The following is a 17487-nucleotide window of genomic DNA, read 5'->3' as shown; positions in this document are numbered from 1 at the left end:
TTTTGCTTTCGCCTAGAAACACACAGCGTCTCCCTGACATGCTGCTTCAACACTAACTGCGGTTACTGAAACCACGCCTTCTTTCTTTGCGTGAACATTTGGGCGGCATTATGCTAATATTTCCACATAGTGAGGTAGATATTTAGGTTTTAGGGGGGCGTGGCAGAGTCTTAACTTTGATAAAGAATATCTCTTTGGTTTTGAGACTTTAGTCTTTGCAACTTCAGGGATCTTATCTATGCACAATCAGCTTGTAACACTCCAAAGAGAAAGGAAAACTTGAAATCGCATCATATGACCCCTTTAATAAAAGTTTTTATTCAGTTTCAGCATTTATTATTTTATATAAAAATTCAGCAACTAAATTTTTAGCATTTCATTTTAAATTTGAATTCGTTTTTTTTGGTTTTTCATCTAATATTTATGTATTATTTTATAATATGCCATAGTGAACAGAAGTATTATCATGGCAGCAGGCTGAATTAAGATTGAAATAATTAAAGGGATAGTTCACCCAAAAATGAAAATTACCCCATGATTTACTCACCCTCAATCCATTCTAGGTGTATATGACTTTCTTCTTTCAGACGAATACAACCGGAGTTATATAAAAAAAATGTCCTGGCTCTTCCAAGCTTTAGTTAATGGCTGTTGCAATTCAGTAGTCCAATAGAAGTTCAATAAAGTGCATCCATCCATCATAAAAAGTGCTCCACACTAGGCTTGCCACGATAGACGGTGATACCAGTGTTAAGCCGCAACACCGGTTACGTCACTTGCCCACCGCGTCACCGACCCTCACCTCAATATTCTGAATTTAGTTCAGTAAAAGAACAGACACTACAAGTAAAAACTGAACGCGGCTGCTCAATGCAGTTGAACGACAGTCGCATCACAGATCAGATTTAATTTCTCCAGTGAGGAGAGTGAGTCGAGCTGACTGACAAGTAGTGAGGTGAGACAGACAAAACGATCGCGGATGATTTAGTTTCTAAACTAAATGCAAAAGCGCCTGTTTGGCAATATTTTGGATTTTGAAAAGCCTGTTGACTGTTGCCGTTTATTTAAGGTGAGTTTGGAAGTTTTTTTAAACATTCGTTTCTTATTTAATTGGTTCCACATTGTTTGCTGATTTTTACTTTATTTAAACTGTGTGTCATTTATTTATTTTATTTGACATCAAGGTGTATGCCGTGCCTCCAAGCTTTCTTACTCGTTTTGCTAATAAACGTTCTACATTTCTTATTTATATATTATACATGTTTACTTGTTTCCAGTTTTGTACATTTAAACTTTATGCAAGTTATTTGTTATTTTATATTAGGCATAGCCTGCCCTTTAGCATGGTGTATTTTTATTTGTTTTGTTAATAGAAGTTCTAAGTTTTATATATATACGTATTTTGTTGTTGCATTCAAGCAATTGACACCGAATTGCTGCTAATTAGAAAGTGAAAGTAAAATGCGCACGCCACTTTTACAAGCTATTTAAAAGCGAGGAAAAGAGGGAACGCCCCGCCCCCACGGTTATGCCGGTATTACCGATGTTGTCACACATCGATTAACTGGTGGGAAAATTTCCTCACCATCACAACCCTACTCCACACGGCTCTGGGGGTTAATAAAGGCCTTCTGAAGCGAATTGATGCATTTTTGTAAGAAAAATATCCATATTTAATATCTATATTATGCTAACCATTGTACGCGCATTCATGAGAGAGTGGCGTTCCAGCGAATGATGTAGGAGTAGCATAAGCTCCGGTGAGAATATGCTAGTCTCGTGAGAATCAAGTTTTGTTTACAGAAAAGGAAAACCAGTGTCCTCTTGGATTATATCGAAATCCTCCGAAATTTGTTTTGTACTTCTAATTCTTGACTGGTGTTTTGTTTTGCTCACTCCATTGCGCTTCCGTGTTCGTCACCGCATTCGCCTTCGTCAGGGCTCTAGACTCATTCTTCCCACTGGTCGCTTTCACTTTATAATTGTCTGTTGTGCTTACATCTATACACCTTTCACTTTTTAAGACTAAAACAAATGCTTGAAAGATGGATTCATTGTTATTCTTAATTGAAAAGCACAACAATAAAACAGTAAGACGAGGCATGGCATACACCACATGACGCATTATATATCGACTAATAAATTACAGAACGTTTAGCAAACACTGAGGAATCAAATAGATAAAATATATATATATATAATTAATAGAAAGCCTCCACAGAGTAACGTGAGGTAAACAGCAAAGACAACAGGCTTTTCAAAATGAAAACAAAAAGAAAGGTAAAATTAAACTGGCTGTCGGTGACTGTTCCAAGGCCTGTCGGTTCAAGCAAACAACTTTACGATGCTGTTTGCGAATGTTTGTTTGAAAGTATTTTATCAGGAAACACCAAATCGTTGAACCTTGTGATTGTAGTTTCTTAACACTGCTTTTGGAAAACACACTCCAGAACAATTCAATAAACAAGCTGCTAATTCGAGAACTCAAAAGAACATTAAGGTTCTTGAATCAGACATTACTAAAACAATCTCCAGAACACTGTGTATAGGAAACATAACCAGTGGAAATGCTGCATTTCACAAAAATAAAGGTTTCAAGAATTATGACTGATAAAGAGTGAATGACATCTCAATTTGGTGCAATGTGTTCCTGGATGACAACATAAGGGTCACAAACAGACATACCTGAGCTTAAGCTCAAAGTAAGATTGGAATCTCTAGGGAAGATATCAAGCCAACTGACAAATTGTTATGTAAATAGATTTCATTATTGCATATACAAGGCTGTGTTTGTGCATTATGGGTTCTACTGGATTCCTAACAACAGAAAAACCACTACAGCCAAGAACAAATAGAGATTGAATTAAATAATGCACTAATATTGTCTCATCACACACCATCATAAACCAAGCATTATATCTAGACTTAACCATCCAAACATGCTGTGCAGCAAGAGGAAGGTGAGAATCACAAAGATGAGGCCACGACTCTCCAGTCCTCATCACCCCATCCCCCCCCCATCCATAAAGCATGAGCTAGGCTCAGCGGGTGGGCCCAGCAGACCCTGCAGACACGTACAGCACCTCCTCCACTGAGGCTACGCCTGTGAGATGATCTTTGTACTATGGCTAGAGGGTGAATTCGATTTATTGGGACATCATGACGTTTTCTCAAATCATTCTGCAAAGATGCACAAAACTTCATAATGTTTGAACTGATTTTCAACCATTAATTTGTACTGAACGCATAACAGGATCATGAGATTGCACATAAATGCCAATTGGCTACATTAAATTCAGGTTTTGCACACCTTGAGCAATAATTGAGGCTGAATGATTTAGCAAAATAATCGAATTGCGATTTGTTTTTACCAATATTGCGATTGCGATTTAATATGCAATTAAAGCACTTTATGTTCTGTATTATTCAATAAAGACAAGCTATAAATCATTGTATAGTATGCTCAACACAATATTAGATAGATTAAACATAAATGTTCTTTTCTGTAGGCCAGGCCTATATGTTACGATGAAATTAGGTGATGCATAAATTGATATGAATGACATTTTTATTTAACAACTACAATCACAGTATATTGACTGATTTGTTCAACTTCCAACCTTGTAAGCATGTAATAATTATGACAACATAAATCACTGACAAATAAGCCTGGTGTAAACATTAATATGAACGCCAGTAACAAATCACACAAAATAAAGTACATTGCAGAAATAAAAAAACAAATCTGTTGCTTTACCACACTACTTTAGGTAATTCAAAGTCACTGTAATAAACATATGTAAACATGTGGATTGCACTTTTTAAACACTATCTGTAAACTTTAGCCCAGTAGTTCTCAAACTTTTTTGGTCGCGCCCCCTTTTAAAGCAATAAAAAAATCTGGCGTGACATGAGAAAGCCCCGATATTAAACGGATGCCAAGTAGTGTGGTATTACACTTCTTAAAAGTATTCATCAATTTTCCAGGTTTTTCAGGACGCGTGAGAACCCTGACTGTGAACTGAGCAAAACGCAAAATATTTACATTGACTATGGGAATGTCCATGACTTCAAGATTTTATTCATTTCTATGACTTTAAGGCAATAATGCAAAAAAAAAAAACTAATGTTGTTCTCACTGACATTCAATGCATGCACAAAACTGGGCTAATCAATAATAAAACTTCTAGACTATTTTCATTGTTGATTTCTAGCAATTAGTCATTGCAGCCCTAATTCACATTTAAAAAGGGTGAAGGTCAAAAGATTGGTGCTCCTTATGGCATTGTTGAAAAATCTTGACGCATTGAGAATCATTTTGAGTTTTAGGGCAAACAACAAAGGACTTAAAAAGGTGCAATCAGCACCAGTTTCAAGAGTCCTGGAATATGAAGAATCTCTCCACCTGCCATGATGGGCAGAAGTAAGGGGATAAACAGCATGTAAGAGCTTGAAGTCACATCTGGGGGAGGGTAGACCTCTGGGGTCGGGTTGCACAGTAGAGGACGTAAGGGGAAGCACATCCTCAGGATTTCATGCTACAGTCACAATAGCATCTCCTTCACCTGACCACCCAGTTCCTCACTTCCTTTCGTCCTTTCTTTGCGGGGTCTAGAAAATAAACATGCTCCCCATGAAATAGACACAATAGCCTGATTTTAGATTAAAGGCACAATATGTAAGTTTTCGCCGCTAGAGGTCGCATTTTCAAAACAATAACAAAGGCGAAGCTTGATGACGCTATGAAGAAGAGTGGAGCGATGGGAGACGTTGTTTTTGGATGATTTGGACCATCCAGAGATGTGCAGATCATGTTCACGGATGTAACAAACTAATTTTTTTATTACCTGTACCTTCCAAAGCTATTCAAACAGCAAATAAATTATACAGAGAAGGCGAGCAAAGAACATTTACATTGTCAAGGAACAGTATGACTGACTTAAGTCTAGCGCGAGTTTAAGCACTCTAAAAAAAAAACTCCCCTTATAATCAGTAAAGCTGTCTATACTTTCTATACTTATCACTGTTTGATGAATGAATCTCCTACTTAAATCATACGTCAGAGATGTTCACAAGTCTTTAACTTGGAGTCCGAGTCAAGTCTGAAGTCTTTATCGCTGGAGTCGGAGTCAAGTTTTGAGTCTTTGGTCACAAGTCCGAGTCGAGTCTCAAGTCATTTAATGGCTTGATAAAAAAAATCTCATGTATTGAAATCTTCCTATTTACGAAGCTGTTGTATAGATAAAATATATATTCTATGATCTGCTTTGTAAAAAAAAAAAAAAAAGAGGTGTTAAGATGTAAGGTTATTGTAAATCCAGCCTGTTATTTATAGGCTATGTTTTAATCCATTACCATGTTCAAAACAGTTTTTCCTGTAATGAAATTCTATAAGAAGGGTCTGATCTACCATGACACACAAGGAAATGTGTGACACAGATATTACAAAACCATACAAATAAAGTATTTCTTTATTATACAAGTCAGGGGTATTCAATTAAAGTTCCAAGAGGCACGGCCTCTATATTTTCTTCCAAGCAGAGGTCCGAACAAAAAAAAAAAATACTTTTTACATGTATTACATTTTTACATTGTAAGGCCATGTGACAGAAAAAAAAAACTGTTTCTGTTCAGGGTTTTCCTCCTGAAATCTATACTATTTTAATATTTTAGCCTACTTAAAAGCATGATCTAAAAACAATGTAGCTACAATAATCAAAACGTTCTCATCTTGAGCAGAAAAGAAAGATTAAAAAATCAATCAATGTATCTGGCATTTCTTTCTTTTTGCTGTATTGAAAACGTACTGAATCGTGACACTACTGTATCGTACTATATATATTAGGGGTGTATAACAGTACACAAAATTCACAGTTCGTTAGGTTCGATACGATACAGTAGTGTCACGGTTCGGTACGTTTTCAATACAGCAAAAAGAAAGAAATGCCAGAGAAATTTCCTAGATTTTTTTATTTTTTATAATCATTTTGTTATATTAGATAGCAACTTGTCTTTTGAAAATCATATTTCCCATGTTACAAAAACAGCATTCTTTCATCTTAGAAACATTGCCAAATTACGAAACATGTTACCTGTTTCTGATGCAGAAAAGCAAGTTCATACATTCATGACCTCTAGACTGGACTATTGTAATGCACTGCTAGGTGGTTGCCCTGCATCTTCAATAAACTCCAAAATGCAGTGGCTAGAGTCCTTAGCAGGTCAAGAAAATATGATCATATTACCCAAATTTTACAGTCTCTGCACTGGCTACCTATTAAGTTCCGTATCAGTTACAAAATATTATTACTTACCTATAAGGCCTTTAATGGGTTAGCTCCTGCATACCTATCTAGTCTTCTACCACGCTACAATCCATCACGCTCCCTAAGGTCGCAAAACTCTGGACTTTTGGGAGTACCTAGGATAGCAAAGTCCACTAAAGGAGGCTTTTTCGCATTTGGCTCTCAAACTCTGGAATAGCCTTCCTGATAACATTCGGGGTTCAGACACACTCTCTCGGTTTAAATCTAGATTAAAGACACATCTATTTGTCATAATGATATTTCCCCCCATTTTAAATTCTTATTCTCCAATGAAAGATTTATTTGAATTTTTTTAATAAAAGATTAAAATGATTAATGCAGATTTATTTTCACAGCCTTCTTTGATCATATTTACTAAGGGTGCCAATAATTCTGACCACGACTGTAAATACATGAACAACATCTCCAGAACTGCTCTGACTCTGAGAGTCACTTCATGATCATTTGACAGTTTCATTTGAGTAAAACTGCAGTGTTTCCCACAGACTTACACTCGTTTGTGGCGGCATATATATGCAAATTCATTCTCTGGCAGCAGGAGGTGCTGTTGGAGTGGTAGAGATCGAGGTTTTCCCAGTAACGCTGTACACAAAGCATGCAAGAAGAAATAAAAATGACATTGAAAATCTTCTGAAGACAGTCGGGTTCCTTCAGAAATACAGTGATATAAAAACATCCGCACCGGGTTTCAGTTTTGCATGCGCCCTCGATCCACACTTCTGCCAAGCCCGCACTAGGGCGAGCTCCACAGCAGACTTCTACCCGACAGTCAATGCGGCGTTACATCACGAAAGTCCGGGCTCAGAGGAAGACCGCGAGGGTTTAGGGTGCCATTTGGGACAGGGCCCCTGTCAGAACAACACTCTGTGGCCTAAAGCAATCTCCGCCCACCGCCCATCTGATTTGTTGGGAGTCACGAGTCCGACCAATCAATGCAGAATTTACTCTCACTCCAAAAGCGCTTGTTAACTGCAGCTGCTTCAGTGATCATGCACCTTTCACTGTGTAAAAGAAAAGAATTGCAATGCTGAAAAAGCATTTTCAGTGACAATGTTTAAATTTGAAATCAAAATAATGGATAAATGTTGTGTTTGTGGTAAACAGCCACGGATCAGTAGCGGACTCCTGTGTGAAAGCACAGTCCGTGCTGCTTCTCCTCTCACAAGAGTCACCTAAGAGGGGAATTCCCCCCCATTTTCAAAAATAAAATTCAGGCCCTGAACAAATGTCTAAAAATCCTGATTGGAGTATCACTTTAAATGGTTATAAATGATTAAAAGGTGGCTTTAAAAAGATCGGTATCGGTGATCGGATCGGCAGATACTGCTTTCTGTGATCGGTTATCGGCCTCAAAAACCCTGATCGGAGCACCCCTACCAAGGACCACAGCTGGAGAATTGCAGAAAATGGTGTAGTCTCAAGGTCAGAAAACATAAAAATAAAAAAAAAATCAAACAGCACCTACACCACATGTTGTTGGGGAGGGTTTCAAGAAGAACAAACAAAAACAAGAAAAGATAATGCTCTCATGCATAAACAATCCCCAGCATATAATGTTGTCAGGCACGACTGGAACTTCAAATGGGACTGGCTTCTACGGTCAGATGTAACTAAAAAATTTGCTTTTTAGCAACAAACACTCAAGATGGGTTTGGTGCACACAGGGATAAAAAGTACCCCATGTGTACAATGAAATATACTGCTGTATTTTAAAACAGTAATAGTGCAAAATTATTACAATTCACCCATTTTCTATTTTAACATTTTATTAAAAAGTAATATATTCTTGTGATGGCAGAGCTGAGTTTTTAGCAGCCATTAGGGGCCGTTCACACACACAATGCTTCCATAGTAATTTTTTTTTCCTAAGGAAGAAGTCAATGGTGCTCATCAACTGTTCGGATACTAACATTTTTCAATATATCTTCTTTGGTGCACAACAGATGAAAGAAACTCATATAGGTTTGGAACAAGTGGAGGGCGACTAAATGATGACAGAATTTTCGTTCTGGAAGTGAACTACTCCTTTAAACTGTGTAGCAGCTCTCAACCTTAAATTAACATGCAGAAAAACAGCAAGGTGCCATTCACACAAAACACGATTTTCCATTCCACTGCACTACTTTTCCACTGTTTTTCTATGCAAACAAGTGCCAGACAGATGTGTCTGACCGATGAGATCATCTCATGTCTTCTGAAACATCTTGTGCATGACTCGCTGTTCTAAAAACATTGTGCTCAAGTTAAAATAATTTCAACTTAAAAATAACAAATGTGTCTCAAGATGAGAACCCCCCCCCCATTGCACTGCCCGCATTTTGCAGTTTTTGAAGCGACCCCAAGAACACCTACATTAGGTGAATTAATGCCACTAGTCTAATGTTTAATTTACGTATTGAATCAGGACACAGAGTTCACAGTGTAAGTGAGTATCAGTTCTGTTCACATACACTAATGTAATCAGTTGTAATTAGGGCTGTAATTAATCGTTTTTTCAATTAATCGTTTTTTCGATTAATCAGTTTTTTAAATGACGTCGATTCGATATCGTAAATTTAAATTTAATTTAGTTTTGTTTACACATACTAAAGCGCGGATGACGCTCGCGGTGTTTTCAGCTTCTGCCGTCTCACTATATGATGATATGAACACGAATGTCATCTCCAGCTGCTCTGATAGTCACTTCATTAGCATTTACCGTTTCATTTGAGAAATCTGCCGTCATATCACATACACAGCAGCTGCAAGTTCTTCACGGCACCCGTCAAAATAAAAGTTTAGTTTAACGTTAAGAAACTGTCAGAATATATTACTATTTAGCAGTCTTAAGTATCAATGCTACTACTGCTAATAAATATTAATAAATCTTTATTTTTAAAGGAATAATCACATCGGTTTTCTTTTTAATTTGAACAGTAAACCTCTGTTGTGCAGCACTTTGTTTGGCAAAAAAATAAAAGGGTTTGATTTTCATTTGATTAGGATAAATTAAATTAATGTTTTATGCCTTCATCTGATTACCAGAAAAATTAAGAAAATTTTATAGGGCCCTATTATTGTTTAAAAAAGGAGCCATACAAAAAAAAGCATAGGTTTAAAATACAGGCATGTGGTTCTTAATTTCCTTTTATTAATTCACCATTTGTAAACTGATGTTTACTGTTCATTTTTTAGAAATATCAATAGCATTTGTATTAAAACTATATTCACTGAATGTAATAAAAAAAAAAATCGAGAATCGAGAGCTTGCGAATCGAAATCGAATCGGGACATCTGAATCGATACCCAGCCCTAGTTGTAATGGCTGTCAAATGTGGCTTTTCTCAGTTTGGTTGACTGTGAGAGCAGAGAAGCATTTGCCTTGATTAAAAACTGCAGACACTGCAAATTGGTATCATGTCACTGCATAATTACATTTCTATAAAGAAAAACGGCAGATAAAAACACATCACAATGTCAAAATTCAGTCATGCCATGCAGCATAAGAACAATATTCAATCAGTGATTAGCATTTTATGGGCACATTTTACTAATAATATTTTTACTAAATTCTGTTCACTGAAATCTTAATTTCATTCAACAATATGCACCATGGCCCAAAATGTGTGCTTTAAAAAGCTCTAGAAATGACACCAAAATGTCCTTGTTAGCATGAACCCTGTGAAATGACTGACACCCAGATCTATTCATTCTAATCTGAATTCTTCCTAAGATGATAATAGAATTTCTATCTAGCTAGCTGTCTATTGAACGCAAACACACAAAAAATTGGCTATACATGACAAGGAACCATCTTGCTGACGCAGCTGCTGCTAAAATTTCTTATGCTGATACACTCAGTCTGAAGATGTTGACTGAGGAATGACTGTGTGTGAATCTCAAGAATAGAGAATCTGAGGCCACACCCCCTGGCCTGTCATCCACCAGACATTGAATAGAGAGCATCTGCGTTTTGTCACCAGGGCAACACCGTCACCACGCTGCTCTGTGACGCCCGAGCCGCCACGTCCTGAATCAAAGTGCAGTGTGAAGTGATCAAACCCAGCAGCCACTGCATGAGCAGACATGTGTTTTACCACTAGTTTGAGTCTTGCCTCAATACGGTGTCCTGATAAAAAAAAGCTAACAATTATTAGTCCTTGCTGATTTACAGCATGAATAAACAGATTTAGAGGTTAAGAATAATATGAAATTAAAGCCGAACAATAACAATTCTGCACTGGACAAGCACTTGCACAAACACACTGTACTATAAATAAAGTACAAATAGCCTACAAAAGGTATGAAAATTATAAGGAACAACATCACAATGGGTTTGACATTTCTGTGAGGTGGCATTTCACTGAGACAAAAATACAATGAAAAACCTCTGTAGAATTTCTTTGTCAGATATTTTAACATGATTCTGATCACTGCTGACAAGTTTTCTCTATTCATCAACCACTGGTAGGTGAGGCAAAACATGAATTTTGTAGCAAGCGAGTAGATTTTCATTTCTGTTTTATATATATATATATATATATATATATATATATATATATATATATATATATACACAAAGAAAGAAACAGACACAAAGACACATACACACACACACACACGCCTAGGCTCAGTAGTAAAACAAACTGTTCTGTAAGATCAAAACTGAAGCTATGATTCAACATGTCAGATACTCCAGAGGGGAAAAAAATCCTCAATCCAACACAAAGGAAACATCCTTACAAAACCTGCTCGGGAACTGCAGGCTTCAAAGTAAGAAAAATAACGGTAAATCCCTGTCACAAAGCTTAGGCGCAGTATAAACAAAGTTATGCACCTGGATATGAAGATTAAGGCTAAAGGTAGATGAGATCAAATGAGCAAACACTCTGATTGAATGCAAAAATATGAAACAACACATGAAATGAATATTATTCAAATAAACAAAGGAGATAAATGCAGGGTACAGCAGTGCTGGTGCTGATTATAATCTTACCTGAACTGCCTAATGTTTTGTAGAACCGGTACTCCAAATGTAGCTGTGGGGCCCTCGATTTCACAGGTTCCTTTAGGAGTGGCAGAAAAAAAAAAGATTAAATTAAAACCCATTTATTTGTTCACATTAAATTCATTTACAATATATACATTTTCCAGTCAGCTATACACATTTATTTTCACGTGTCTGAGGGACATATTCAAGTTATCAGTTTTAACATTCCTGTAGATTCAGGTTCCTAAAATCTCTAAAACACGTCAGTTGGAGTTGCTTTCTTTAACAATCCAAACTTCAGTTTGACTCCAGGTCTACAGACATGCTCAGATGGTTACAACTAGGGGTGCTCCGATCAGGATTTTTGAGGCCGATCACCGATCACAGAAAGCAGTATCTGCCGATACCGATCTTTTTAAAGCCTTCTTTTTATCATTTATCACTATTTATTCAACAGTTAGTTCTGGTTCTCAAATCTGATTTGAGACAGGAATGCCCTTTCACAATTTTGTATCACTCCGCTTGTTCTAGCCGGGTCTATGTTTTTTTTTTTATTATTCACCGAGCTAATCGTAGAGTACGTTAGTTAATATATAAGAAGAAACGTCAAGCTTCACGGTCTCTCTCTCTCTCTCTCTCTCTCTCATTTGGATGCACGTCTTGCCGCATTGTTTCTCTCTTATAACCTCATTATTTCTCACTAATAACCTAACTGAAGTTTCTGGTTTAATTACACACGTTCCGTCTAACTGTTGTATAAACGCAATATCACTCTTGTACTCAAGTGATATTGATCATATATAGTGATACTCCAATCAGGATTTTTCGACATTTATTCAGGGCCTGAATTTCATTTTTGAAAATGGGGGAATTCCCCTCTTAGTTGACTCTTGTGAGAGGGGGAGCAGCACGGACTGTGCTTTCACACAGGAGTCCGCTACTGAATCATGGCTGTTTACCACAAACACAACATTTATCCATTATTTTGATTTCAAATCCAAACATTGTCACTGAAAATGCTTTTTCAGCATTGCAATTCTTTTTTTTACACAGTACAATAATACAATCTTTAACAGACATGTTTAAACACAATAAATATAAGCAACACATTATTTAATGCTTTTTACTTTTGCATTTACTTCTAGATTTATATATTAAGCAAGCAAGCGGCAAAACATTTAAACTACTTTTCTTACGTCATCACAAACTTAGCATTGACAGAAATAGTCAGCTCTACTGCCTTTCCTTTTTTATTTAAATCTTTATTACAAGCAATCTTGCGGTTCATAAAGAACTTTGTTTTTCTACCTCCACGAGTGGTATCTATTATTGCCTTGTTTATCTAAAAGTGCTCTTTCCCTTTAAACCTAGCCAAAAAGCCATATGCGTTGACTGTGAAACACAGTAGACTTTAATAATATGCATTTATGGTGTAATTGCTACATTTTCGTGTCAATCCACGTTTATACTGAAAACAATGCGCTGTTACTTTAATTCAGCACTTGCAGCGCAGCAATAGACTCGGTGTGGAAGCGATCTCTGCACTGCCGGACCGCAACCGTGTGCAGTGAACGCTGTTAACATGAGCTCATGTTAATCAGTTAACATGAGCACGGAAAAAATATGCACCGCATACGCACTGCAAACTGAGTACTGTGAACCTGGCATTATGTATGTGCGCTGCGAGTGTGCATGAGCACACAGTCTTCAGGAAAGCAGGAATGGTTAAACACTGGCAAGAATTAAAAAGTAATGCCATTTATAAACTTTAGTAACGATGTGACACTACCTTGATTGTGCAAGTGACAATTCCTGTGTCAACTGTGCAGCGTGAAGCTCGCTTATAGACAGACGCGATGTGTGGTGATTTGAAGCCATTCGCGTATTTTTGAGAGAGAAAGAGAGAGAGCGCGGTGATTCACTCAAGCTGAAGTTACATCTCACACAAAGTTTTCAAATTACTTTAGAATTTATTTAATGAAGAAATATAGCATTATAATTATTTCACCCGCGCCGGACAGAGACTGAGACGGTGCCGCTGCATGTCGTGCCAAACCTCTCATGGCAGCGTCATCAGCTTGAGATCGTTTTTCTGAGATCTGCCTTTTTAGAGACCGCCGATCAATCATCCCAAAGCGATTATCGGCCGATAGTGATCGGTAGCCGATCAATCGGAGCACCCCTAGTTACAACGTTAACAGAACATCAACTTCTGTTGTTATAATCACTTGGTAGAAAATAATAAACAATGTACTTACCAACTTTATTGCAACATACTCATTTGTATAGAGATTCTTTCCTAAAAAGCAAAACAGAAAAAGGGTGACCATCTGACCAACTGAAATTAGACTGATTAAACATGAATGCAATAATACAGACATTTTGGCCTATACTTCTATTTTCAATTATTGGATTTCTTTATTGGAAATCATCTATACATAGCGGAGTTAATGCTGCTCTGTGCCTGCTCAAAATTCAATGTAAAAGACACAATGCTACATAAAAGCTAGACTATATTATACCTGCTCAGACCCTAGAATTGAAGTATGCAGTTGTAATTGCAGTGTAAATGCATTTATGAGCAGCATGAAGCAGTCTGTGTAAAGACCCTAATGCCACTTCAGAAGCACTTCTGCGCCACCTTCGCAGTGTAAATTTGGCATTAGATAGGAAAATCGAATTAGATCAAATCAATTAGATAGGTAATTCAATGCAGATTTTGACAAGAATGTGTGTCATGAGCAACACTCTACCCACACTAGAGCAATTATGTGATTACTGTATCAGTGGTGACTGACCGATTGCTTGATTAACAGAAGTGGTAGTTCCCTTTTGTGTCAGTTCCAAAATCTACCAATTTTCTTGTCAATTTGATATATATATATATATATATATATATATATATACACAATTATATAGCAATTTTTGATTACATAATTGGCCATTAGATAACCAATATGGTAGCTGATAGATTGATTATACAGCTTTCCTTAGCTGTAGTGGCATTTCTTCCATTCTGTTATTTCTGCAACATTCTGTACAAAAAAACAAAAAGTGCTGTCGTTGTGCGTTAGGCCTGGAGTCGGCAAGAAAAACACAACAAAAAAATGAACTTAATTTTTTTGGGGGATTATTAATTGATTATTAAATTGCACACTTCACCTTTTAAGGCATTGGCCAATGCCTTAAAAGGTGAAGTGTGCAATTTTTTCATCTGTTCCACAACCAATCAGTATGTTCAACTAATAGATCAGGGAGGTGTGTTCTAAGAAAACCTCTTTGAAAACATTATTTATTTCAATACAATTTGTTGCCACTAGCAGTGCACAAATTACACACTTTGCCTTTAAGGAACTATCACATGACTCAAGTCAACATTCCCCAATGAATTGACAAATGATGGTGACCCAGGAACTCCAGAGTTCCTGAGATTCACTCCGGCTTGGCACCTTTGAGCGAAGAACTTCACCCCTAGTTGCTCCATGGAAACTTTTGTGAAAAATTAAGACACTAATGGCTTCTCTTACCGAGCTTCAGCTCTCCAAAGTTGCCACAGCCGATCTTCTTGCCAACTCTGAAGTTCGGTCCAACCATAAGGACCCCAGAGGACGTGGAGGAGCTGGAGGGCCGTGAGTGCCCACTGCGTCCCTGGGCCACTTTACTGCTCCTCACCGGCCTCTCGCCCTCCTTCTCTCTGGGGTGATCCATGACTGCGAGATCCAGATGAACCAGGCCAGAGCCCAAAGCAGACAGCTCAGGCCAAAATAAAACTCATGGGACGACTGCTGTTGGCACCGCTGCCGCTAAGCCAGTCACTGCTGCCAGCACACTGAGGGAAGAAAACATTTGATCAGAGTATGTTTTAAGCACCATTACACCTCTGAAACAATAACAGTGTGTGTAATAAGTACATTACTTCTTCATTAAATCACATAAAACATTGTGAAAGCACCAATGTTTTCTTACTAAAACAAGTTCACAAAAGCTGAAATATTTCACTGTGAATGGCAATGCCAAAATTCAATTCAAATAAACATTCAGCCCAATGGTTCCTGCACCACTGTTCACCTCTGGCAAATCCATAGCGCCACAGTTAAAGAAATCACATTTTATCAGTGGGTATTGTGTCAAAAACAGGCTTCATCCAAGGGTGGAATAATCGGTTAGCTACAGATAAAAATCTGCCAATTTCCTTTCTAATTACACAATTAGCCAAAATCACATTTGGCCGACTGTGTGAGTAAATGTATGATGCTAAAGATAGGTGCCAATATCTGACCTTTTCTTAGTATAACAAATCTGACCTACATTGTGACAATAACAAATTGCAATATTTGTAATTAACTTGGACTGTAAATAATTTGACTAATTATCATGACATCTGTCGAATTTTGAGGCATTACATTTCAATAAAAATAATAAATATGAAAAATATTTTTAACACAGATGAATAGTCTACTATAAGTGTATAAATGTGTATTAAGAAAGAAAATAGGACGACCTTTGATCTAGTTTTCAATGTTGCTTTTAAAAATTAATATGTGGGAAATGTTTTAAGAAAAATTATATGAAACAATTAACAATCTCACAGTATTAGCTCAGCAACCAAAAAATATTAGACCGAAAGGGCAAAAAATTATTTTCAGTTATAGCCAAAAGAGTTTTGGATGTCTGATATTATTGATCGAAACAGTCATGTTTAATTATTGCTTCTACAATGATGCATTTTGACTGCGTTATCATCTATTTTGTGCACACAAATGGATAAGCTACGACAGGTAAACATGTCAGCAGTGTGGACATGCTTCACTGCGAACAAAAAGATGCTAAAGCTGCATGAAAAGCATATTGAGTCAAATTAGTACCCATTTACAGAATTTTTAATTGTCCAAAATTTGTTTTCGTTTTTTGGCTTTAATTTTAAACAACATAAAATAAATATTTTTGGTGCATCAATATTAGGTTTCTAATTTGCAATGCATGAGGGACTATCCAGCAAATACAGCGCTTTTTGTGTGCATGCAGGCAGAGCACATAATGCTGTTGTTTTATAAATGTGCACATGAAGGTCTGTTCACGGATGACAGATATGCGTCACTTACAAACTTAAAAAGCAAAAAATCTGAAGTGACTAATGAGAGTGTGATGCCAAATTATCACTCACAAGCAATCAGGCACAATCAAGGGCAGCTGTGGCCACATAAAACCCCAACACAAAACATGACAACAAAACCGCAAGACCTACTGAGGAGCCTTAAAGGGTTAGTTCACCCAAAAATGAAAATTAGGTTTTGTTTTACTCACCTCAGAGGCATCCTAGGTGTATATGACATACTTCTTTCAGACAAATCCAGTCGGAGTTATATAAAAAATTGTCCTGGCTATTCCAAGCGCTATCATTGCAGTGCTTCAGTCCAAAAGAAGTGAAATAAAAAGCACCCATCCATAAAAAAAAAAAGTCTCTCACACGGCTCCGGGGGGTGAACAAAGGCCTTCTGTAGCGAATCAATGCGTTTTTGTAAGAAAAATATCCATATTCAAAACGTAATAATCACTTTAATGTAGCTTGTGCCAACAGTTGTACACTGGAAGCAGTTCTGGGCGGATGACGTATGAGGTCAGCGCTGCGCATGCGCCGGTGAGTCTCGTGAAAACCAATGTTCGTTAACAGGAGCAAAGGAAGCAAAGGAAAACCAGTCTCCTCTTGGCTTATATCAAAATCCTCCGACATTCTTCTTTACAAATCCTCGTTTTGTACTTCTAATTAGTGACCGTTGTTTTGTTTTGATCTTTCCCCTGCGCTTCCACGTTCGTCACTTCTGAGCGGCGCATGCACAAAGCCGACCTCATTCGTCATCAGAACCGGAACTGCTTCCGTTTACAACAATGAGCGCAACCTGGATTAAATTGATTATTACGTTTTAAATATGGTTATTTTTCATACAAAAATGCATCGATTCGCCACAGGAGGCCTTTGTTCACCCCCCGGAGCCGTGTGAGACACTTTTTTTTTATGGATGGGCGGTTTTTATTTCACTTCTTTTGGACTGAAGCACTGCAACACCCGCTGACTGCAATGAGAGAGAGCTTGGAATAGCCAGGACAAATTTTTATAGGGATGCACCGAAATGAAAATTCTTGGCCGAAGCCGAACAAAATTAAACACTGGGAAGACCGAATACCAAACACGAT

General features: G+C 37.3%; 1 protein-coding gene across 6 annotated transcripts in view; it reads right to left on the bottom strand.

Moving 5' to 3' along the window:
- csnk1g1 (casein kinase 1, gamma 1) overlaps positions 1-17487 on the bottom strand; it is a 64275-nt gene that overhangs the window by 41495 nt on the left and 5293 nt on the right. For all 6 annotated transcript variants that reach the window (XM_016284536.1, XM_016284538.1, XM_016284539.1 and 3 more), the window contains exons 2-4: positions 14823-15124; positions 13554-13594; positions 11302-11371 (exon numbers count right to left, since the gene is read on the bottom strand). In XM_016284536.1, the coding sequence (XP_016140022.1) occupies positions 11302-11371; positions 13554-13594; positions 14823-15003 (292 nt within the window). In that variant the 5' untranslated portion in view covers positions 15004-15124. The remainder of the gene's footprint in view (positions 1-11301; positions 11372-13553; positions 13595-14822; positions 15125-17487) is intronic.

Source organism: Sinocyclocheilus grahami, unplaced genomic scaffold, assembly GCF_001515645.1.
Source record: "Sinocyclocheilus grahami isolate Dianchi unplaced genomic scaffold, SAMN03320097.WGS_v1.1 scaffold184.1, whole genome shotgun sequence".
NCBI lineage: Eukaryota > Metazoa > Chordata > Actinopteri > Cypriniformes > Cyprinidae > Sinocyclocheilus > Sinocyclocheilus grahami.
Note: the sequence above shows the minus strand (reverse complement) of the source record. Positions and strands in the feature narration are given on the sequence as shown.